At 42.2% G+C, this 22,699-nt stretch overlaps 7 protein-coding genes across 7 annotated transcripts; 3 read left to right on the top strand and 4 right to left on the bottom strand.

Annotated features, from left to right (window-relative positions):
- Positions 1-285: 285 nt before the first annotated feature.
- Positions 286-1,610, top strand: MELLADRAFT_110718 (uncharacterized protein; the record flags this gene model as incomplete). Its single annotated transcript, XM_007414860.1, has 2 exons — positions 286-684; positions 1,464-1,610. The coding sequence occupies 2 exons, from the start codon at positions 286-288 to the stop codon at positions 1,608-1,610; spliced, it is 546 nt and encodes a 181-aa protein (XP_007414922.1).
- Positions 1,611-1,652: 42 nt separating this feature from the next.
- MELLADRAFT_91887 (uncharacterized protein) lies at positions 1,653-2,999 on the bottom strand (the record flags this gene model as incomplete). The annotated part of the gene is made up of 4 exons (XM_007414842.1): positions 1,653-1,704; positions 1,761-2,032; positions 2,095-2,585; positions 2,690-2,999. 4 exons carry the CDS (start codon positions 2,997-2,999, stop codon positions 1,653-1,655), a joined length of 1,125 nt encoding a protein of 374 aa, XP_007414904.1.
- Positions 3,000-3,385: 386 nt separating this feature from the next.
- Positions 3,386-4,364, bottom strand: MELLADRAFT_110716 (uncharacterized protein; the record flags this gene model as incomplete). Its single annotated transcript, XM_007414841.1, has 5 exons — positions 3,386-3,421; positions 3,569-3,663; positions 3,724-3,837; positions 3,908-3,970; positions 4,046-4,364. The coding sequence occupies 5 exons, from the start codon at positions 4,362-4,364 to the stop codon at positions 3,386-3,388; spliced, it is 627 nt and encodes a 208-aa protein (XP_007414903.1).
- Positions 4,365-5,625: 1,261 nt separating this feature from the next.
- MELLADRAFT_91885 (uncharacterized protein) lies at positions 5,626-10,006 on the bottom strand (the record flags this gene model as incomplete). Its single annotated transcript, XM_007414840.1, has 12 exons — positions 5,626-5,671; positions 5,749-6,029; positions 6,096-6,562; positions 6,624-6,653; positions 6,741-6,878; positions 6,940-7,195; positions 7,574-7,918; positions 7,993-8,573; positions 8,645-8,940; positions 9,038-9,200; positions 9,272-9,783; positions 9,897-10,006. The coding sequence occupies 12 exons, from the start codon at positions 10,004-10,006 to the stop codon at positions 5,626-5,628; spliced, it is 3,225 nt and encodes a 1,074-aa protein (XP_007414902.1).
- A 2,779-nt stretch (positions 10,007-12,785) lies between these two features.
- On the top strand, positions 12,786-13,454 carry MELLADRAFT_91884 (uncharacterized protein; the record flags this gene model as incomplete). Its single annotated transcript, XM_007414861.1, has 3 exons — positions 12,786-12,887; positions 12,995-13,369; positions 13,446-13,454. The coding sequence occupies 3 exons, from the start codon at positions 12,786-12,788 to the stop codon at positions 13,452-13,454; spliced, it is 486 nt and encodes a 161-aa protein (XP_007414923.1).
- Positions 13,455-13,583: 129 nt separating this feature from the next.
- Positions 13,584-14,254, top strand: MELLADRAFT_91883 (uncharacterized protein; the record flags this gene model as incomplete). The annotated part of the gene is made up of 2 exons (XM_007414862.1): positions 13,584-13,625; positions 13,721-14,254. The coding sequence occupies 2 exons, from the start codon at positions 13,584-13,586 to the stop codon at positions 14,252-14,254; spliced, it is 576 nt and encodes a 191-aa protein (XP_007414924.1).
- A 2,995-nt stretch (positions 14,255-17,249) lies between these two features.
- MELLADRAFT_123270 (uncharacterized protein) lies at positions 17,250-18,055 on the bottom strand (the record flags this gene model as incomplete). The annotated part of the gene is made up of 4 exons (XM_007414839.1): positions 17,250-17,452; positions 17,576-17,644; positions 17,732-17,875; positions 17,944-18,055. 4 exons carry the CDS (start codon positions 18,053-18,055, stop codon positions 17,250-17,252), a joined length of 528 nt encoding a protein of 175 aa, XP_007414901.1.
- Between the last annotated feature and the right edge of the window lie 4,644 nt (positions 18,056-22,699).

Here is a 22,699-nt window from a genome sequence, read left to right as displayed (position 1 = left end):
CTCCTTAATGTTTAAATTCCGTTGGTCGAAACATCAATACCTATGTTGAACCCGCTTCGCGAAGCGTTGGTCTGCTTGTCCACAGTGGACCCGAAGTTGTGCCAAGGTCTGCCACCACTTCAAGCCAGGCTCAGCCCAGCAGTTAGGTCGAACATCCGAGCCACAGTTGATTCACTCCGAGCGACACCCATCCAGACGCCCAACAACAATCGAATTTACACCATTCAATCAAGTTCCGGCTCAGCAACAAGCTCCTCCAGCTCCTACGGGAGCAACAATTCGCCAATGCCCGTTGCTTCCAAACACCGCAAAACCCCTCCAAATGCAGATGAACCAACACCTTCGCTTTCGATCACAACCCACCACGGTGCCAACACAGTCGAAGAACCTGAGATTGAGGTCGTTGCAGTCAGAGGACCAAAATTCTCTTGCAACATATTCAATGAACCACCAAGCCCTACACCTATACCTCCAGTATCGAAAATCATCTCACCTTCCACCGGCGATGTAGTAGCTGCAAATGAGGACATTTCGTTCAGCAGTTCACCCCCTTCCATCAGTGAGCATCCTGCTCTTCGTGACAGTGCACCAGCGGCCAGCAATCAACCACATATTCCCACGGCGGAGGCAGTCACCTTGGCTCCTGGCCCAGTCACAAAAAGGCGGACGGAAACCACCGGTCTGGTATGTGTATCTATTATTTATATCTATCCGATCATATATTTATCTGATGATTCAACTATTCAACAGTGGCCATCCAGCGACATTCCCATGCAAACTATGCTGCAATGGTATTCAAAACAAAAGGCCACGCCAGGTAAGCAGGGAGTATGGAAATCTTTCTTCGGGAAAGAATATGTATATGAGCGTTCTGCGATGTATCGCTACATACGGTGGATCAGAGATGTCACCCCAGAGAAATGGGAAGAATTTTTGAAGCATTGTGACCGTCACAATGTTGCCGCCACGTTTGGCACAGCCAAATCTCCAATTTGGTTTGCTAAACAATTAGGGGAAGCACGATGATGAACACGTTCTTCCCATTATTTCTTGAACCCTGTCATTTCTATCATCATGTCATTCAATTTGCTATGTAGTCAATTCCATAACTGAAGCCTTTATTTTCAACCTATCACAATCACCATCTCTCATACTAACTATGGAAACTAAGTTGTTTAGTCGTGATGTTCCCCCTATTTTTTTTTCTCAAACATAATGTGTCATCCATGTTTATTACTCAATATAGTGTCAATAGTTGTTCAAAGATGTTCTTTCCTCTTTCAATGATTCTCGTGTCAATATGATCCTCATTTACAACGCAATGCAGCTGAGTAATAACCCCAGAGACAACAAAAGATGTCAATGACACGCAAATACTACATATTTATGGCAAAGGAGTAACAGTGAGAATGTAAGAAAGAATACTAGTCTAAACTGAAGGCCGCCTTCTGGAAGGATGGAAGGATGAGCTAACTTTACCGACACCTTTATGCAAAGATAAACATACAAAAGCTAGCAAGGCAAGAACAAGTGTCTGGCGGAAAATTGTACGATCACCTCACAACACCAAACGTACAAGGCCGAGCTTGTTGCATATTTGGGTACAGTGATGCCCCCCTCTGAAGTCAAAAAATGGCATGTCCATTTCTTCGCTATTCTTCAAATAGTACGAGCTGCACATCACCAGATTGATCGAACCGTCGTCTGTAAGCAGGAAATAGCAGCAGGAAATAGCAGAGCTATCATAGTACAAAACTTACGATTTATTGAAACAGACAATATTTGTCAAACTTCCCGAAATGTCACAGTCGACTTGAGCTAAGAGAGTGACTCCTCCACTCTTTTGATAAACATAATGAATGAGAGCAAAGATTATAGCTTTCCAAGGATCTGAAGCGGGCATAGAGTCCCTGAAGCACGACGGGTAGACATATCGTTTACTGGTTGGGTGGTGGGCAGTTTTGCATATCATCCAACGAGGCACGTCATCATCAAGTTGACCAATCGTTTGTATCAAAGAAACACGAGGGACCTATATACAGACATGCAATGCAGTTAGATGACGATGCCAAACGACAAAGGACCAACACTTACGTGTAAAACCGACGCGCGAAAATACCAATTGCGGAACTCCATAGCTAATGCATCTTCAGGTTGTTTTTGCTCCTCCCACAATTGGCGCAAACTCAATTTGAATAATTGAAGCATGGCCTCAACATCAGCGTGAGCATTAACCAGTTCGACAGCGGTCTCTCTACCGGCCTTAGCATAAAAGGACCAACGATGGTGAAACCTTACAATGCCTGCATACGGCATTTCGTCACCGCTCCCTTGCATCTCCCGAACAGACCATTCATTGACATCTCGTGTTTTTGATAAATCAACACTACTTCCGATTTGGTAGACTGCGACTGATTCTGAAATAGAATCGCAACTGTCCGGAACGTAGGTTGGTTTGGTACGGTTCTCGTTGTAGAAGGTGTCCCAGCGATAAATGAATGCCGCACGTTTAGAAGGTAAATCAGGTCGCCAGGTCAAGATGCGAGTCGGAAGGGATACACATATTACAGTACCATGACCTATTACTTCTAAACCAGGGTGGACAAAACATATATGGGACGGCATTCAAATGATACAATTGTGAGTCAAACAAGAAAATGATAAGGGATGGGACATGAAAGAAGGTCACCTTGCGATGGGCCGTGTCTCACAGCAGGACGAGCCCTGACCTTGATCATAGTTCGGGAAGTCGGAATCAATTGTCCAGATCGTGCTTGGTCAACTGGATCTGGATAACGGCTTTCTTCACCGGCAGTTTCAACAGAACCATGCACCGCGGTGACGGAAGTAGGCGATTTAATTGGGGGGTTTTCAATGAAATTGTCGGTAGATACTATGGAAGGGGTGGAGATCACCGACGTAGCAGCGTCATTTTGCGTTGAAGTAGTTTTGGAGAAGGCAGCTTCATCTGAAGCTGGTAAGGGGCTGACAGATGGCATGATAAAGTACGTGTTGCAGATGGACCTCAACTATAGAGGGGTGTTTGGTTTTATACCATCACACCCAAGGTAGCATTATCACACCGAGCAAATACGCTAAGCTGACTGAGGACACAAATCACTAGTGCCAATCCTTTTGGGTTATGTGCAATTGCCATCAAAATATAAATCATTGCTTTTCAGTCACTTCCGAACTTGTATTTCCTATCATCATATATATATAATACTATCACTAATACATGTTTAGCACTAACGATCACTACCGATCACTTCGTGTATATAATATCTTATCAATAATACATCTTGAGCACTCCCGATCACTACCGATCACAACTTGAGGACTGCCGATCACTACCGATAACTCATTTTATCCTTCATAAGACTTCTTATTCCTCTGCCAATCGAGCCAATCGAGCATGAAACTAAATGATACCATAAAACCTTAAACTATGTTGAAAGTACAACCGGACTGACTGATCAAAGCAAGGTTGGGTCGTAATGTTCCGCCTATTAAATTGTGATGTCAGAAATCATCAACATTGGACGCTAAAGTACAATTTGCCACTCACGAAGGACTTTCCGCCGCTTCCATTGGACGCAACTGCGTCTGGGAAGGTAATGCTTCCCAAAAAAATCACACTAGTATCGGGCTGGGACACTAAGGCTATAGTTACATCAATCAGCATGGTCATCCAAATTTGCTCACCTATAATAATGGACTTACGGTGGATCTTTGATGCATCGTGTTTTTCCACAACATGGTCTCCGATTTTGCCTCCAAAAGTCTTGTTATGATGACTCTCAGGTGATTTACAAGGGTCCGGGACGCTCTGCGAGGCTTTATGGAACAAAACCAACACGATTATATGAGTATTACATGGCGTGCAATATTCATTACAATGACTTACCGTGTTTTTCCACCGCGTCTAGGTGGTCCATAACCTCACGCGTCCAAACGTTATCGTCACCATCTATGTAGTAAGTTACAATCCGGTTTGATTAGCATAAGCACGCGTCAACAAAATCGACGAGCTGAACTGCCTTACCGAAGGCTTCTGCGAGGCTCGCCTTCGCAAGATCTTCTGGCTTCATATATAGTTTGTCTAAGCTATATGACAGGCCGTTTCGGGTGCGACGCCAATCATTAAAATGGGCACCACCCGATTTAATGCGGCTGGTGCAACGCATCATATGTCCAAGTTTGCCGCATTTGAAGCATTGGGGTATACCAGCCTTAACACAGGGGTGCGCCTTGTCGGTAATCGGTAAGGGGAATATCTCCGTCTTTGAGCGCGCATCTAGACCCTTGAACCACGCTAACTGTTGCGGGGTGGGATGATTCTTGATGCTGCGAGTAGGTGGCATAACGAGATTGAAAACGAGGCAACTATTTGGATAGATGAACAATACTATTAGGTTTGTGATTCTTAGATATTGGGAAGAGATAGTTGGATGATATATTATAGGGTCACTATAACCAACCTGGCACGGAGAAGGACGACTGAGCGCAACAATGTAACGGAGAGATGAATCTATTTATATTCACACATTCTATGCTACAAGCAAACACGTTTCAGTCAGTCAACATCCTACAACATTGAGAAGAGGAGACGCGACGCGATTGCTTGGACGACTTGATATGAGTTTATGAGGAGATTAGATTGACCATTAGTTAGGATGTGAGTTTGTTTCAATAACAACCTTTCATATCCGTGTAGCAGCATAGCAGCTTACTGACTCATACTGACCACATATTATGGTCAAACATCCAAAGAAATTCGCAATCAGATGTGAGGGAGGGCAGTGTTAAACGTTGTTTATAATCAGAATCACTCACGTTTTCCAGCGACCGATTGGAGTTTGCCTTTGCATCGCGGGTTGATACTGATATGGTTATTTACAAAATCAATATAATTGTATGATATATATTTTAACCTTCACACGATCACACTTGAAGAAGCCAATCATGACTCATCACAATGGCGTCAGTCACGCGCGACTGACGCGGTTAGGATATTGTTTGTTTGTAACCAACCAAGGAATTGGTACGGCACCAAACTTAATATCTGATCACCGTTCCATCTTCAACATCAACAGCGTGATTGGATAACCGTCTAAGGTTACCTCATGTATGTAAGTTTGAGCGAAGTTCGGCGTGATTGTTATGTATAACTCAGGAATACCAAAATACGACGATACATTTGTGCATAGATGGATATGGCTATACGATACACGTAGATAACAATAACTTACACGAAGTTACCTAAATTGTAACATTTTACCGTTTGATATCCGTTAGGAGATAACGGGAAGACATCCGCGCGATCAATAACGTACAACATGCATTGTATAACCGCGACTTTGTTGGATGGAGAAGGAGAATAGATAAGATATGATATTGTAATACGATGTAATACGAAAAAAATTTTCAGTGCAAATAAACATTTATGGATATGTATCACTATACATCAGGCAATTTAGGGACTGAGACGCATAATATCCGTCGAATCACCTTGCTTGCTTCCGCTTCCTTGGTTCCTTTTAAACTTGGTGAGACATAAATGTTCACATATTTTATTGAAATCGTGTTGTTCAGAAAACTTGATGAAGGCACGGTTGATTTTTGCTAGCATTTCCGCGCTGTCGTCGCAGTGTGGTGGATTCCTAGTGCACTCGGATTAGAGGGAGTACATCAGTTACATTTTTAAACATAAGTTGATTGAGAGAGTTTAACTTTCAGTAGACTGACCCTTTTGTAGCCATAACTATATTTGTTATATGGCCCTCTTCATTACATTCAAGACTGGTAAATAGTGTGCGTCTCCCAGTTACCTCGTAAGTATAATGAACCCAAGCGAATATAAGCTCTGTCCAAGTCATCTTTGCCTGAGGAAAGTTTTGAAAGTTATCCTCCTCAATGAATCGGTGAGAGGTGATTGCGTCGGATTCAGCCTCGCAAATTACCCATCGCGGATTATCGTCGATGTCGAATAGATGAGCTAGAGTCTGCATGACCGACATTGCTGGAAGCTAATGAACGGAGGGAGGATGAGGAAGGACCAAGTGATGATATGATATACAGTCAAGTGAAAATACCTTCAACCCCTGTGATTCTGAATACATCGCCCGGTGCATATTGTTGGGCGTTCCGCGCTTGTGTTCTTTTCTGTCTTTGTGGATGCGAATAGATTGGCGAAAAGCTGGCAACATCATGGCAGCAAAGCGATGACATTGAAGACGCTCGAAACAGTGGGCTCTGCCGTTCTGAGTCCATTCTAAGTTGTGTTTGACAATATACATGCCACAAAGCTCTTCGTGTTCTTCTATGTAGACCCTTCTAGCCACCCAATGGCCATGGTCTCTGGGTGGCAAAGTTACGGGTCGCTTGATCACGTATGAGACTTTATGTTTCATAAAATTCAACCACTCATACGGATTGTAAGCAGGGATGTTTCGGCTGAAGCTGGCGTCGAACAAACGGTAGATGCGTCCTTCTACGGTACCACGCATGTCCTCTATAGTTTCGTAGTAGAGAGTCCTTTCACCGCCGGAGGAATGTGCATCTAAAAAGGACAAAATAATGAGATGAACAGGCGGCATAGCTATGAGCAATGGCATACTTACCCAACGTCCCATCCGTGTCATCGTGGTTGTCTACGTAGATCATTGGGATGTAATGTATGTAGGAATTTGGACGTGAGTGAGGTATTAGTTAGGTGGTGGTTGGATTGATGGCTATACCTGAAGAGTTATTTTCGGACGAATTGTTATGGACTTGTACGTCCTGGTTCGCCTCATTATCGTTATCTGAGTTGTCATTGTTGGAATGGACATGAGCCACCACGTCCTCAACATTGGCTTCGTGGTTGTGACCCATTTCTACGTTGCTTTGTAATCAACAATCGGTTTTGTAAGTGATGGACGAGATACAAAGTCATACCTGAGACTGTGTGATCGACCTCGTTCAACTTGTCGAGGGACCGTGGATGTGTGGTGTTCAAAACGTGCTCTTCGGTCGCATGTTCATGCTTCTTTGCGCTGGGATTTATGATAATAGAAAGATTTGGGTCACTTGGTGAGGGCATATTATTGATTGAGGTTTGTGTGGTATGGTAAATATTTAAGAGGGGATTAATGACACTTGTGAGGTCACTTTGGACTTCTCTTATTGGCATGAGAGCGACATATATATCTATCTATCTCCCTAACCGAATGTGCGTTTATGATTGTGAGGGTAGCTTGGCAGGGCTTGGCAATATGGTAAGTACTCGCGTGTGCTCGCGTCAATCGGAGGACACACGACATAAATCGTAATTATCAAAAAAGTAATAAACTCCGGCTAAGGTAGTGGGAGATGCAGGCGTGCATACAAAAAGAAACGAGATACATAAGGTTTACGCATGGCAGCGAGTTCAAGAAGGTAACAATTGAAGATTTACAAATATAGGAAGAAACATGGAGTAGCGGTATCAAAGTGAAAGTGGGAAAGGACTTTGTTGGGCAAGATGCGAGGGAATATTACAGCAAAATGTAGTTTTCTTTACAAGCTTCGAGAGGAGCGAATCATTTCGCACACGGATCATCTCCTCCAGAAAGAACCTGTAGTTGATCTCGTGCATTCCACGGCAAATTGAGAGAAAACCGCCATACCATGCGTTAGTAATCTTGGCTGCAGACCCATTAAACCTCCAATTGCCATCAGGTTTCTTGAGGAAGGGCCGCCGCTTCGGGTCATTGAACTTACGGCACTGAGCATCTTTCTCGGAGTGAGTGCGCATGTGGAATGGATCGACCGGCCGGATTGTGCCCTTCAGCCGTTCCGACGCCTCGGGGTCCTTCCTGAGTGATTTATCAAACGTGCATGAATTATCAAAGAATTGTATTGGCGGTAGAACGGGGAATTTTCTTTCCAGTATTTCCTGATTAGTCAAATGTATGAGAATCTGTATACTGCCGAATATCAAGGTCATGGTTGAGGTTCAACTGGACTCACCCGAACCAATATGACAGACTCTGCACGATACATGGTCTCTCTGGCAAGGGTTATACCGCAAGTACCCACAAACAGTAGGTCATTGTGCGTCTTGGCATTTGAGCATAATGGCTTCTTCTGGATTGCAGCAGGTCGAAACGTATCTTCTCCGTCGCGACCTGCTTCGTGCGTTTGATCTGACTCGTCTGTCTCAATCAACGCATCTAAGTTGAAGGCGTCTGTGTCAGCGTTGAGGGCGGCAGTTGGGTCCTCGGGCAATTTTGCACCAGTTCGCTGGTTGAAAGCCAGAGCAGCTCGAGACCGGTGTGTCTTCTTGTGTCGAATCGCTATTGCTTCTTGGTGCTCTGGTATGTCGCATGCCTTGGTGGTGCCTATTGCGTCGCGCGTGCAAGGTTGTGCATGGCATAGTTTGCCAAGGATCGGGCTGTGGACTGGGCAATATCGATCTTTTGGGGTCTCGAGCATGACTGTGCACGGCAGTGGGTTAGATATCAGCGGGTTCATAGATATCAGTTGCTCCTTCGTGGCACTGCATCGTGGATGCCCGATGGTAATGCCGTCCATGGCGATTGCGCGAAGAGCTGGGTGAGCAATGGTGTAAGATCAGCTCCGTGGTTCACCTGTCGTTCAATCAATGAGTGTTGTTACTTACCCAAGCCGCCGCCGGGTACGTTGGGATCTTCAAGGATCTCGGTGCATTCGGAGCACATGTGATCGAGGTTCGGGCTGCCTTCGAGTTCCATCCATGTTAAAATGGCCTGTTTAGCTTCACGGAATCGATGTCGGGACCCTCCTGAATTAGAAACGGTCATATGCCGGTCGCGGAGGTTGAAGTGGCGGAGTAGCCGCTGCAGATCCAACGCTGTGGTGCAGCAGTGGTCTGACAGCGTGGGCTCGAAAAACTCGTCAACGAAGTGATTGGGTGCCGGCTCATGCAGCTTGTGAGAACTATTGTAAATGGTTACCAAGTTGTATATTGAAACGCTGTATGGGGTTTAGTTTGTGTGATTAAAGCTCGTGAATGTGAATGTCTGTGGTTACTTACTGAGCTAGGGATTGGGAGTGGTTGAAAAACTCAAGCAGCCGGAGAGTCATAAAATAGTGCATGTTGACTTGTATGCAGTCTGGATCTCTTCTGACGGTGTTCAAGTAGTAAGTTCGTTCGTCCTTGTTGGAAAAGTACGAAGCCCTGAAGCTGGTCTTGCAGTCTGACACGAGGAGGGGATTGGGGAATGAGCTGCCGTTGACTGGGTTTGTATTATGAATATGAAAAACTCACGGCGGCAATATGTAGTATGGTGCCGAATTGACTTGACTCCGTCTAGGTCGTAGAGGTACCCGCATAAAGGGGGGCGCTTTTCCAATCGGCGTCCAGTGACGTGGCACTCTGCGGTGGGACATTCATCTTGGTAAGGTGGCAAGAATATTCTTTCGGCAATGGTCGGCGCGCCGGCTGCTTGAATGAGGCCTTTGTCTCGTACTTGCTTTGGAGGATCCGCGTGCGATGTGAATAGAGTAGGGTACAACACCGTCCATAGTACCTCCCATGTGCCGGGTACTTCTGGGGGTCGGAGGGCAGCATTGAGATATTCGTACGGGGCATTGTCCTCGTCAATTGGTATAGATCCTTGATTGATTGAAATGAAGTGGCTAGCGACCGTAACAAATTGGAATACGTCTGCGGCATCAAGGCTTGCCAGTGAGGGGAACTCGGACAAGTGTAGATGTAAATCTGATATGCGCATTTTGTGATGGTGTTGGAGGTGGTTTATGATTCGAAGAGGGTGATCACTGATAAGAGTTGGCGGATAATTACGCGGGATATATGTGTGTGATAATGGAAGTCAGAATTGTGAGACTGTATATATGTAAGCGACATGGGGTGAACCGGATGCGGACTTTACTTCCAATTTGATTTGACGTATTGGGCGTAGGAACGTAGTTCCTTATGTAGCGAGGGAACGTTCCAAAGCTCCTCAGGTGCGACCATGTTCTGTTTAAATGACCATCCCATGTATCGAAATTGTCACCAGTCTTCTTTAACTGGGGGATACGCTTTGCAACATCATTAAGTCCGCATATATACTCGGGCCTACAAGCCTGACTTGCGATCCAGGGTTTATGGTGGTTGGCCACAGATCGATCGTCCATCGCGCTCGTTTAATTGTGGGACAAAAATGATATGATTGAAGACAAGAAAAGAAATCCGAGAATACCTCGGATTGAAAAATCCGAGGCCAAAAACTCGAAATCCAACCCCTGCAAGTACTCGAGATGATAAAACCGAGTAACCCTCGGTCCCCCATTGTTAGTTGATCACCTGCTCTTTAACCTGCTCCAACCAACTCATCAAGCTGGGTTTCCCTTTACGTGGTGAATGGTAATCGCTGCTGAATGGGAGCTAGGTCTATGTCATTACTTCTGGGGGTTTCCTTTCTTATCAACCATCTGCTTTCATTATTTTCTACTTTTTTTTCATCACCATCAACGTGGTTCTTTTTTGCACTGATGTCATTTGTACGTATTTGCATACTCATGCTTTACGCACCATGGAGGTCTTATGTGGAGGTGGTGTACCAGGGGGTAGAAGGAGGTGATAAGAAGATAGGAGCGGATAGATGCCGAGTGTAAGACTTGGAAAGCCTCATAAAAAGTTGAAGTGGATCAGTTGATGTGTATCCTCTGCCCCTTAAAACAAAATTAAAACTGGATTTCTTACATACCATAGCCGATGTTGTTCCCCACATTTTTTAAAATTGAATTATCTGGATTGGTTTGATTGATAAGATGAACACGCAACCCTTTTTTCTACCAAGAAATATTAGGGATACGTTGACTTTTATGCTTACCTACATTTTGGGATCCTGATTTCAATGGGCATTGATGACGACACTTTTGTGAAAACCAGATATGGAAATCGATCAAAATGATGATGATAAGTTCCCAAAGGAAGTCTGCAAATCGATTGAATGATTTAAAACTGATCACCAATGTTATACATCAAATTTGATGGTCCCGTCTGATATACAATAAGTCGCTCAATTCAAAAGAAGCCTGCGCAGACTCGCCTGCAAAAGTCTTGTGGCGGCGAATTGGAGAGATTGGAATAAAAATTGCGAAACTTGATGTACAAATCGATTGACTCGATTCTTTCTTGTGCTTGTTCTCAAGTGATATTTCTTTAAGGTGATTGATAAACCACGCCGACTTCAAACCTGGTATGACGCCGGTTTTTCTTGAACCGGATTCCGTCAGAAGATATTCAGCCGCATACTGATGTGTAGAGCCGTACTCTGCCGTACTGCTTCTGCAGACTTCAGATTGTTTCTGAAGCCGGGTTTTTATTTCACTTCTGAAGCCAGCTTTTGATTTTGATATGTAAAGATGTGTGAAGTTTGGATAAAAATGTCTTGAGGCCACTTTCGAGACTTTGGAGCTGCGAGCAGTAAGAAGCATTCCTCAAGCTTCAAAAGAGAGTGTGTTACCAAGCATCAGTCGTTTCTTGTAGCGTCAAAAAAGTCGATGTTCAGAGCATCCACTGAGATGTAGAAGCAGGAATGAGAGGAGATAATAATAAGATACAGAAACAATGAGTCAAAGACAGAAACCATGCCAGATTTTGACCCAATGCACTTGCTGTTGAAGTGTTTTGAAGGCTACTTCAGGAAGCCAATGACTGAGCCGATACTCTATGTGTCTCTTGAGTGAGAAGCCCCATATGTGATGATCTGTCTCCTCGTGTCAAGCGCTTGGCTGTCCAGCAATTGAGTCAAGCAAATGGCAACAAGATTATGTCATATTTCTTGTGGTCCAGGCTTTTTTGATCATCCATCATCCCACTCGGCTACATCTCCAATGGTCCCCGATCATCCATCATCCCACTCGGCTACATCTCCAATGGTCCCCCATCCTCAACAAGAGGAAACTCTCAATGTTTCCTACGGCTACCAAAACCAAGTATGTAGATCATCAGTTTCTGGAGTGACCTTCTCAAATACCAGATCTAAAATCCAGCGGTGAGGATGATGCAAAAGCTTTCAAAAGAGATGTCACCAAGTCTGTAAATTGTTAAAATCCGGCTTCAGAAACAGGCTGAAGGCTACAGAAGCATACAGCTCGGCTCATCAGTAAGCAGCTGTATATCTTCTGAAGGAATCCGGTTCAAGAAAAACCGGCGTCAAACCAGTTTTGAAGTCGGCGTGGTTTATCAATTGCCTTCTTTAAAACTCGTTTCACAAAGAGTTTGTAATTTTTTTTCTTGAATCGGAGTTCTCAAAGTTTGATTATTTGAAAAGGAATCAAAAAGAGGTAACACTTAGTCTTGAGTTAGGAGGTTCATTAACCATATCTTATCAATCGTTCTTTTACGAAAAGAAAAACTTGAGTTATAAAGTTGAAGGTGGAGGTCATTTGTAAACAAACAAAAGACCTCCGAGCAATCTCAAGAAATTTAAAGAAATCGTTGTACTGCGAGCCTCGAGGAAAGTAACTATAACACTCCGATCATCAACTATTCTCAAAATTCTTCTCAAATCATCTCACTTCTACTTAACTCTCTTTGAACTAACCTCTAGTCCATACTTGAAAAACTCATCACTCTATCAACTAAACCTTACGACTTTTCCTCTGATTCATCATTTCTTTCGTTTTGTAAAAAGATTTTTTCTCTCAAGAAGAAACTTCAACATTCTCTATTTTGAACTTACGACTTGAATAAACCATTTCACTTACTAAAAGAATCAAAAAAACCAACATCAATACTTTTTCTTGTTTAAAATAATATTTCTATTTCGATGGGGAATGATTCGGAAGATGGCAATAAACTTCTTAAAGAACAAGATGGATGTCGAACTTTCAAAACTTATGAGCTAATGACTCATTCTTATAACAGATTGGTAAGTTCTCCTCACTTTGATCTGCGATTATCAAGTTCAATTTGGTTAATTTGTTGTTTGTTGTTTGTTGATTGTTTTTGAAAAATAAATAAACAAATTACAAATAGTATCCTCAGCCTACGATTTATACTTCAACTGCTTCACTCCCTTTGGCTACACCCATACCAACAAGTTCCGATCCACCGTCTGGACCAACTGACTACAAAAATCAAAATTATACTAACCAAGAAACAAACGATCACAGCGATAATCATAACAGTAGCAACGTCGATGATAATAACTCTAGTTTGAAACCATATACTCGTCGAAAGCAAAAACGTAGTCATCAATCGAATCCAGCTTTACCTCTTTACCCTTGGTATGATGTGATAGCAGTAGAACATCTCACTTCAGTCGGTCCACTCTGTCCAACTCCTGCACCAAAAGCTGAGATCGATTCAAATCGATCACCTAAAACAAGTCATGTGACTACTGCTACTGATGTTCGTCAAGGTTCAAATTCAAATGGAGATCAAAATCAAACTCATTCAATACATCCACATGTCAATGTTCATGTAGCAATCATAGCAGGAGCCATTGCAACTTGTGCAATTGTAATCATCTTGTCATCAATTGCGACTCTTACCATTTTCTTTCGTCGTCGACTGAGATTTAAATCAGATCATGATGGATCACAAGTTTTACGAGATCATTTAGATGAAACTTCTACTACGCTTTCATCAATTGCAAGTGATCAAGGTAAGGAAAGATTAGAAAATGCAAACCATCATTCTTCACCTACTTGGATTGTAACATCACCACCTATCTCTCAACTCAACCAATCTATTCACCAGTCATTTAATCAAAACAATGAGGCTACAATTGAAACCCTTTCAATCAATCAAGATCATCATCAAAACAATTTGAATGGAAATTGGACGATGAATTTGATTCAAAGAAGGAACCAACTAACCAAATCAAATGATAATCTAAGATGTCAATCACCATCAATTTCAATTTCAGAAGAATCAAACGCTCCATCATATTTCATAGGAGATGAATCCAAATTCAACAAACTAAGAGTTCCATCCAATTCAAACTTACGACGTTGTCATAGTAATTCAGCATTAAGTTGTGCAGCTACCATTGCCAGTGAATCTGCAATCTCTAGTCAACAAATCATTGATCATCCTTCAAATCCTAATGATCAAAATCAACTAACTCCAAATATCACTTCACTTATTGAACATAAAACATTCTTGTGGGAAATGATGAGTAGGAATCAAGCTTTTGGGAATGATCAATTTGATGTTAAAAGTTTTGAATCTGATTTAGGTGCTGGTGAAAGTAGTGAATCTATTTATTGGAAATCTAGAAGTTCTTCTTGAAAAATTTCTCATTCCTCTTTATTTTATGTTCTGTATCCTAATGGAGATGAAAAAAATCACTTTGTCTTTCTTTGGTTTTTTGGTTTGTTTTGGGGGTTTTCTCTTTAAATATTCATGTGTTTTAGTTTTTGTTTTATGGTCTTGGTGAGTTTTTTCCCCTTTCTAAGTTAATTCATAAGAAAATGGTCCTGATTCTGTCTATTGTTTTTTTTGAAACTTTTAAACTTTCCAGTCCTTCTTTCTGCAAAAGAGAATGGAATTTTCAACTGTTTTGTATCTTTTCTTTTGAAATGATTTAAATTTATATACATAAGATGTACATATTCTTTGGGAGAAGAAGTCAACTTTTAACTATCACTGATTTTTCTTACTGATCAAGGTATTTATGTTTTTTGTAAGGTGTTTGTTTGTTTGTTTGAATTTGTGGTTGCATGTGTCATGTGTGTGTAAAATGTTCAAATTTGAAAATTAAAAAGATTGAAGTTGAGAAGGGACTTTTATTAATCTGATGCAAAAAGCCCCCAAACAGAAGGTTCAGAGGTAGCATTTAGAGTCAAGTTGGTATGATATGAATACATGAATGCAACCTCCTTTGACTTTTGTAGTTGCTGCCATGAAGCCTTGTGTAAATTTTGATGGGGCTGGACTTGATGATGACCATGATGGCCCCACAGGCCAGATTTCAAATCATGCTATATTGTCAAAGATTCAGCCTTGATAAAATCTTTTACTCAATCAACTCAAGCTCTTGGCCCCATTGTCAGCTTTTGGCACTTCTGTGACCAGATCGAATCATTCCAAAATGAATTCATGTAACTTGTGAATGAAGAATAAAAGTAGTTTCTATTGTTGTCCTTATTCATCAAAACAAATAAAAGAACCTCTGAGACATGCAAGAAGTCTGTGGATCATGATTGTTAGGAAACATGCAAATTAAATGCTCTACAAAAGAAAAGAATGAGTTTCAGTAGTCCATGGTCTGAACTACACAATACAAACTTGATGATCTGCTGGTAAAATAGATGAAGCAAGAAAGATTTTTGTATGAACTTGCAGCTATTTATAGAATGCCGTCAACCCTGGCTCCTCAAAAAGGTGAAATCTGAAGCTTGCTTTTCAATACAGCTTGAGAATTCTTCCTCTGTGATGAACTCAAGCATTGTCCATGATTGAAAACAAGTTGGGATCTGGATATGGGTTCATCACCATAAGCTAGAATGAACAGCAAGCAAAGGATTATAAGAAAATTGAGCCATGATGAGCAAAGAATTCAAAAACTTATAAACAAGTCACACTTGCCAAAGATCCTGCTGACCGGACTTTCTAAAACTACCCCAGCTATCATTCATTCCCTACTTACTCACTGCCAGGAGAAAGTTTCAATAATCCCACTTGGTCAATTGCTTCTGGCAAAAAGTTTGAGATCCAGACTTAGCATAACCAAGTTTTTGAGATGTGTTGCCGCTCACACCCTGCTTTCATCTGCAAGTCAACAGGTATCAGTAATAAGACCAAGACCAGAACATAGAAAACACAGGAAATAAAGTACATACCAATGAAAAACAAACACTCTGGTGGTGTTCCCGCCACCCACAACATTATATATGTCCTTTCCTCAAGGGAGTTTGGATGAGCACCTTGAGTGAACAAGAGAGATAATCCCAAGTGGTTGTGGATTTCACAATTTATGTAACACAAGATACAGAGGTGGGGTTTCAACCCATCTTGGTAGATTGAGGGGCAATCTACAACAAAACCTAGGATTGCAAGATTCATGCTGGACAAAGTACAGGGTCAACCAAGAGGCTTTTATGTTACTGGTTTTTCTATGACACTGTTGGTGAGACAGAAAATGTGTTTCCATTGATAGATTGAAACCACAGATATGAATGTTTGTAAGTGCAAGTTGATCTCAGCAAAGGCAAAATTCCCCACTGCCACCTGAGTAGCCAGGAGCTTGATGTCCTCTGAGTAAAGGTGGAACCCCATTTTGAAGATAGAGTGGAAGGTAGAATAGGGTTGGAAGTAAGATCACCCATTGAGATAGGGATCAATGAGCAAAGTGCAATGAGAGGCAGAAAAAATGAAGCTAGGACTCACCCCAGCCAGAAGAAAAAGTGGTCAAAAGAAACAAGGAAAAAAAGGCCAACCCAAAAGATGGACAATATTCTGCAGATTATGTGTGATGTGATTACTCAGTTGACAGCCCAGCCACTTCAATTTTGGCTGTGGTTGCACCTTGCATGTACCATGTGATCATGTTTTGAAATATCTGATTTCATCCTTTTGAAATCTACTGTACATCTCACATCTTTTCTCTAGGGTAGCTATCTATCAAGTTTGTTTGAAACATAATCTATCACATTGAATGTGTTGATATCTATGACCTTTGAATCCATTCAAATTGCATATAATTGACCACCAAACAAACAGTAGCAAAACAAATATTCCTAGCAAGGAACTATCACTTCATCAACAAAAATCACTCTAGCCTCATGTTTCACTGCTTTCCAACCACAAGTTGCCTCTTGAACACAGTTGTTGATGTCATTGGGGTGATCTCAGAGAGTCCATTTTGCTTGGAACATCTCAATTCGTGGGCATGGATCTAGATAGGTGAGCAATTGACATCCCGTGGCATGTCACTCGCACTCTACCTGAGTTTTAGCTGATCAAAAATTCAAAAACCAGTCTAGAAGTGGAATTCATGGTAACAACGCGCAGAAAACTTGTAAATCTGTGCCTCTATGAAAGTGTGGGATTTTCAGAGGTATGGCTCACAAGCTCAGGGTTTTTTCACACAAGGCACAAAAGTTGGCAAGATGTTTGTCTGCTTGAGAAAGATGCACACAGAACAATAGCCCAACTCTTACTCTGGTTGACAAAGCAAATATTGCCCAGCAATTTTGTCATGGGCACTAATAACAACATTGATATCCAGCTCTATGACAGGTTGTATCCTTGTGTGCATGGTGATGCTTGAATGAGAAAAAGATCATTGAGAAACATTGGCCTTGGGCTCAAGTTCAGCAAACACTCTTTTGAAACTGAAGACTTTGAGTTGGCCTTCGTGTTTCACGAAAGTGATGGTTGCGTCGTAGCCCTCGTCGTGATTCTCCTCGTTCGGTTGCTTCACAGTCACTTTACCTAGTAATTTAATCTCAACCTTTTCATGATCTGAGTTTTCGGTGCACTTTGCTAAAAAAAATCGCACATTGTGTTTTTGGGTATCAGGATGAGGAAGGAGATCAAGAGTCAGATTACTGCAAATGGTTTTCTCCTCGTAAATGATTCGAGCACATATTCGACTAGGGAGCATACCTGAAGAAATTTCTGTCTCGTATGTGCGCTTTAGATTGACCATCGCCGTTCTCAGGGCTGCGCCAATGTCTTACGGAAGTTGATGGTCAGATAATACAAAGAGGGTGTCAGAATATATTGATAGCATCTTTACACTGCACAAGGGGGTCTACTCACTTTCTCCCGTGAGAACGCGCCCAAAATAATCGAACTTCGCATTCGAATAATCGTGTATCTGGGCGATTACGCCATCTGGCTCGCCTGCATCTACGCTTCCATAAAACTTCTCAAGACCGCCTTGGAGGTTATCTTCAACCCAAGCTAAAAGAAATAGTAATCAAGTTATGAATCTGGAGCAACAGCTTCCGGGCATTGCGGTAGCAACTCACGCTGCGGAACACCTTCGACTTTGAAGTCAGGCCCACTAAAATGTAATGCCCGGGCTAAAAATGGAGATGTTGCGAAAACAACGGCCAGAAGTGTAGTTGAGAGTTTGGTCATGGTGGTTACTAGGTACAGATGAGGTCTTTTGTAGCTACGAAAGGTTATACACAAACAATGAGCACTGATGATGACTAGGTGAGGAGCTACCAAGCCGATGGACGTCCCACTTTTATATTCGTGAGGAAAACTACGACCACTACTTGACCTCACCCTTTTACGAGTTGAAGCTGTGCTTCAATAAACTGGCGCCTTCACTCATCCACCAATGTGTGGAGATGATAACTACGCATTCTTTTTGCGGCGCTCGATCACTTCAGACTTTTACGTTGAACAATATCATCGCCGGGGGCTGAGCTCATGATGACTCATGTGTTCTCATTTCATAGCCAACTCTGAACTCTGGCTTGTTTGCCCCCCAGAGCTCTTCGTTTTTTATCAGTGTAAAACACTTCTGCACCTTTATACCACTGACGTATGTGCCTACGTAGTACCTTTTGCAAAGTGTGACATTCGGATCAGAAAGCAAACGAAAATCTGCCACCTTGCAAAGAGTAGAGGGCAGCTTGCATTACACCTCACCGGTCAGCCTCACGCAAGTTAGAAACAAGACCTCATCTCACTTTCACCTCTTTGCTTCGACAAGTGACACATAATAGCACCCGAAACCTTTTAGCTGCGTCGGTAGCATCTCTTAAGCGGTAACGTCAATGAAATCAACAGCTCCGCTGCTTTTAACCTCGATAACCTGGTCCAAACGTATCTTCAGCTAAATCCAATGTGGATATACGTTTTTCCATGACAAGTGTGAAACAATGGCACTCGAAACCACTTGGAATGATAAGTGATATCCATAAAACGTCACAGTCAAGCAAAATGACGAAGCCCAATTCAACTTGACTTTCATATCCTTCCTTGACAAGTGTGATATCGGAACATTACGCAGGGAAATATATACATAAAGGCATTTATTTTGCTCCATAATAAAACCCTCAAGTGATTACTGGGCTCTACATCTGTGAGTTCCCTAGGTGCTATTCAAGGTTCTGTCAGATTAATTTCCAGACATCAATATGAATCCTCAGGATAAAGCCACCAATAAGTTGACATGATCTTTAGGCTAACTTAACCAAGTTCAATCTTGTTCCTTGTACATTTGAAGTTTACGGTCCCCAGGAAAAAGGGATATACATCCACCTAATGTCTGCTTCCCCGGTGAAGAGCACATTGGGCTTTTGGTGGGAGAATCTTGTTCCATTATAACTTTTTTTTTCTGTGCTTATGAAATACCCTGCCATCAGACTATGTTAAACTTCAGTATCTTGCGCTCATCCTTGTGCTTTCAGATTCTCTTATTATTGGAATCTGAACGCAATTATCAACATCCTATTCCTTAACTTAACAACCACTTCCGCATTGGTCTTAGGATAACTATTCATCTCTCTCTTCTCCTTTTCTTATTTCTTATTTGTTTCGATGCTCCCAATGCGGTGCATGATAGACACAAACCTTTGTACGACTGTTAACCTATGTCTAGAGAACTATCTGCTATATAAAGAGCTATTGTTTGCGTATCAACTTGTTTTCCTTACTCAAACATTTCATCTCTTTACATCCACACCTTCCAACAGGTGATTAGTTCTCCATCACTCTAACGTGATCTCATAGCCATAGCGCTCTTTCGTAATCACTAACATCGTGATTCCTACCAGGTCTGCTGTTGTTTATTCTTTCTCTTTGTTCACTCATGTTGTTGGTTATGGAAATATATTCACTCAAACATTTCATCTCTTTACATCCACACCTTCCAACAGGTGATTAGTTCTCCATCACTCTAACGTGATCTCATAGCCATAGCGCTCTTTCGTAATCACTAACATCGTGATTCCTACCAGGTGATTAGTTCTCCATCACTCTAACGTGATCTCATAGCCATAGCGCTCTTTCGTAATCACTAACATCGTGATTCCTACCAGTCACCTGGCCATTCCTACCTCATTAGGTTATGAGCCCAGCACCTTCATCTTAACCAGATTCTGCGCTACCAATTTCTATGAGCGACGCGTTGATCAATCCAACGTCTTCACCCTCTACTCCAACTAACACCATCACCAACGATCACAACCACATTACTCAAGTAATGACGAGTCACAACTCAGCCAACAAAGCTTCGCACATCACTCCATTAGAGAACGACTGGCAGCGATGGTCTCCCCTCATGCTAGCTCACTTTATGGAAGGAGATGTCGACGGTATCATTGACGGTACTGAAGTTGCTCCTGCTGAAGACGCTGCTCCCTCAGTCAAAGCTGAATATCTTCGTCGTAAGAAGAAAGCAGCTGGTTTTATTTCTCGAAAGCTTAGTCCTGAGAATCGCGCTTTGGTCATTAATGCTACTAACATTAAAGATCCCAAAGCCATCTGGGATGCTTTAGTCAAATTATGCGCTTCCACCAAAGCTCGTAATCGAGCTCGTATTCTTAGAAAATTTCTCAATCTTAAATGCTCCGACAACGCTCTTTCTTCCTTTCTAACTGAGTATTGAAAAATCACGCATGAGATGACCGAAGTTTCTTTTAAGATTGATGATGATATCTTGGCCCATATGTTGTTATATAAACTTTCTCCTTGTTATCACTCAACTCGTGATCTTCTTGCTCACACTGCTGAAGGCGCCGATACTGTTCTCACTCTCAGTCAAGTCTTTGAACATCTCCAACAAATCGTCCTAGATTATCAACCTAGCTCTGCACCTCCTCCTGCTGCTCTAGTCGCTGAACGTCGCACCGTCACCTATGAGCGTTGTTTAGATGGTGTCCATAACCCTTTGACTGCACACTCTGCCACTCAATGCTATCAACTCCACCCTGAATTAAAACCTGTTCGAAACACCAGTCGGTCTGCCAATCGAGGATCTGCCAACGCTACCATTAGTGGTACGGTTCTCACTACCTACGTCTTCAATGCAACTCTAACCGGAAAACCCGTTCTTGATTCTGGTGCATCTCAATCCATGTTCAGCTCTCGATCTTGCTTTACTAATTATCGACCTTGTAACGCCACCATCCACGTCGCCAACGGTCAACAAATCGCTGCCGTCGGAACTGGAACTGTTTCTGGAACTCATGACGGAAAACCCATCTCTTTTACCGATTGTCTCCATGTTCCTCAATTGTCGACGAATTTGGTTAGCATGGTTTCCTTGGTTCGAAAAGGCTGTTCATTCAATTTTTCTCCGGATTCTAGTTTCAATGTTATTGTTGACTCTGACGTGGTACTCACTGGGGACACCAAGAGTGGAGTTATGGAAGTTAACTTCGACATGGGCAAGTCACCTTTCGTCTCACTCACTGCTTCCACTCAAATTGATCCTGTCACTCTACACAGGCGCCTAGGCCATCCTGGACGAATTCCCTTGGAGAAAGCTTTTCCTGGAGTTACTTTTCTTGATTCCTGTGAACCTTGTATCCTCTCTAAACATCACCGCCTACCATTTAAAATTCATCTTCCCATCGCCTGTGATCGCCTATCTGTACTACATAGTGATTTGAGTGGCATAATTTCTCCTCCTTCTCTCGGTGGCGGTAGATACTATTTTAAAATTACAGATCAGAAATCCAACTTTAAATTTGTTTACATCTTGAAAACCAAATGTCAAACATTTTCCTATTTCGTCCAGTTCAAAGCTCTTGTTGAGAATCAAACCAATTTACAAATCAAAACTCTTGTCAATGATAATGGAGGTGAATACACTTCAAAGCAATTCACTGAGTTTATTAATCATGAAGGTATTAAGATGGATTTTACTGCACCCTATACTCCACAACAAAATCCCATCTCTGAACGTGGTAATCAAACTACCACCGAGAAAGCCAGAGCTTTACTTAAACAAGCTCATCTTCCTCTCATGTTTTGGGCAGAAGCTGTTTCCACTTCTGTTTATTTAGAAAATCTCACTCCCATTGCTCGGGATAATTTCACTACTCCATACGAAAACTGGTTTGGCAAACCTCCTTCATATTCCCATCTTCGAGTTTTTGGTTGTCTTGCGTATGTACACGTTGGTAAGGAACGGCGTACAAGCAAGTTCTCTGATGTAGCTAAGAAAGGTGTTCTTCTAGGCTATCAAGGTACAATGCATAACTATCGTATTTACTTACTTGAAGAACATCGCGTAGTTTATAGTCATGATGTAGTTTTTAATGAAGAAATCTTTCCATTTTCTGATTCTACTGTTTTAACTGCTTTTAACAAGAAATTCGGTTACTCTGACGTTCATTTCATTGAAGATATAAACTCTGATTTTGCTTACAAAGAAGAACCCAAACATTCACCTATTCATTCACTCACCGAAGATGAAGATTTGACTATTCCTCAATTACCGGATTCTATCATTCATGATGCATCTCATTCTAATCAACAAGATCAAGAACCTCAAGCTGAAGAAGAACCGATCATTGACGAGCCTATCGAGGAAGTTGAACCAATCATCGATGTGGAAAATCAGCCTCAAGATGAACCCTTAAGTGACGATGATCCATTGATTGAAGAAGAACTCACCGGTCGTCCGTCTTTCACTTATGTTCCTGCAACTGTACCGGCCCCCAAAGCTATCTCCAGTGCTATCGACTCTTCCAACATCATCACTTCTCGTCGAAGAGCTCACTTAGCTAACTCTCTTACCCCAGAACCTCATACCTACAG

This window comes from Melampsora larici-populina, assembly GCF_000204055.1.
Source record: "Melampsora larici-populina 98AG31 unplaced genomic scaffold MELLAscaffold_46, whole genome shotgun sequence".
NCBI lineage: Eukaryota > Fungi > Basidiomycota > Pucciniomycetes > Pucciniales > Melampsoraceae > Melampsora > Melampsora laricis-populina.
This window is presented reverse-complemented; position numbering and strand designations above follow the sequence as displayed.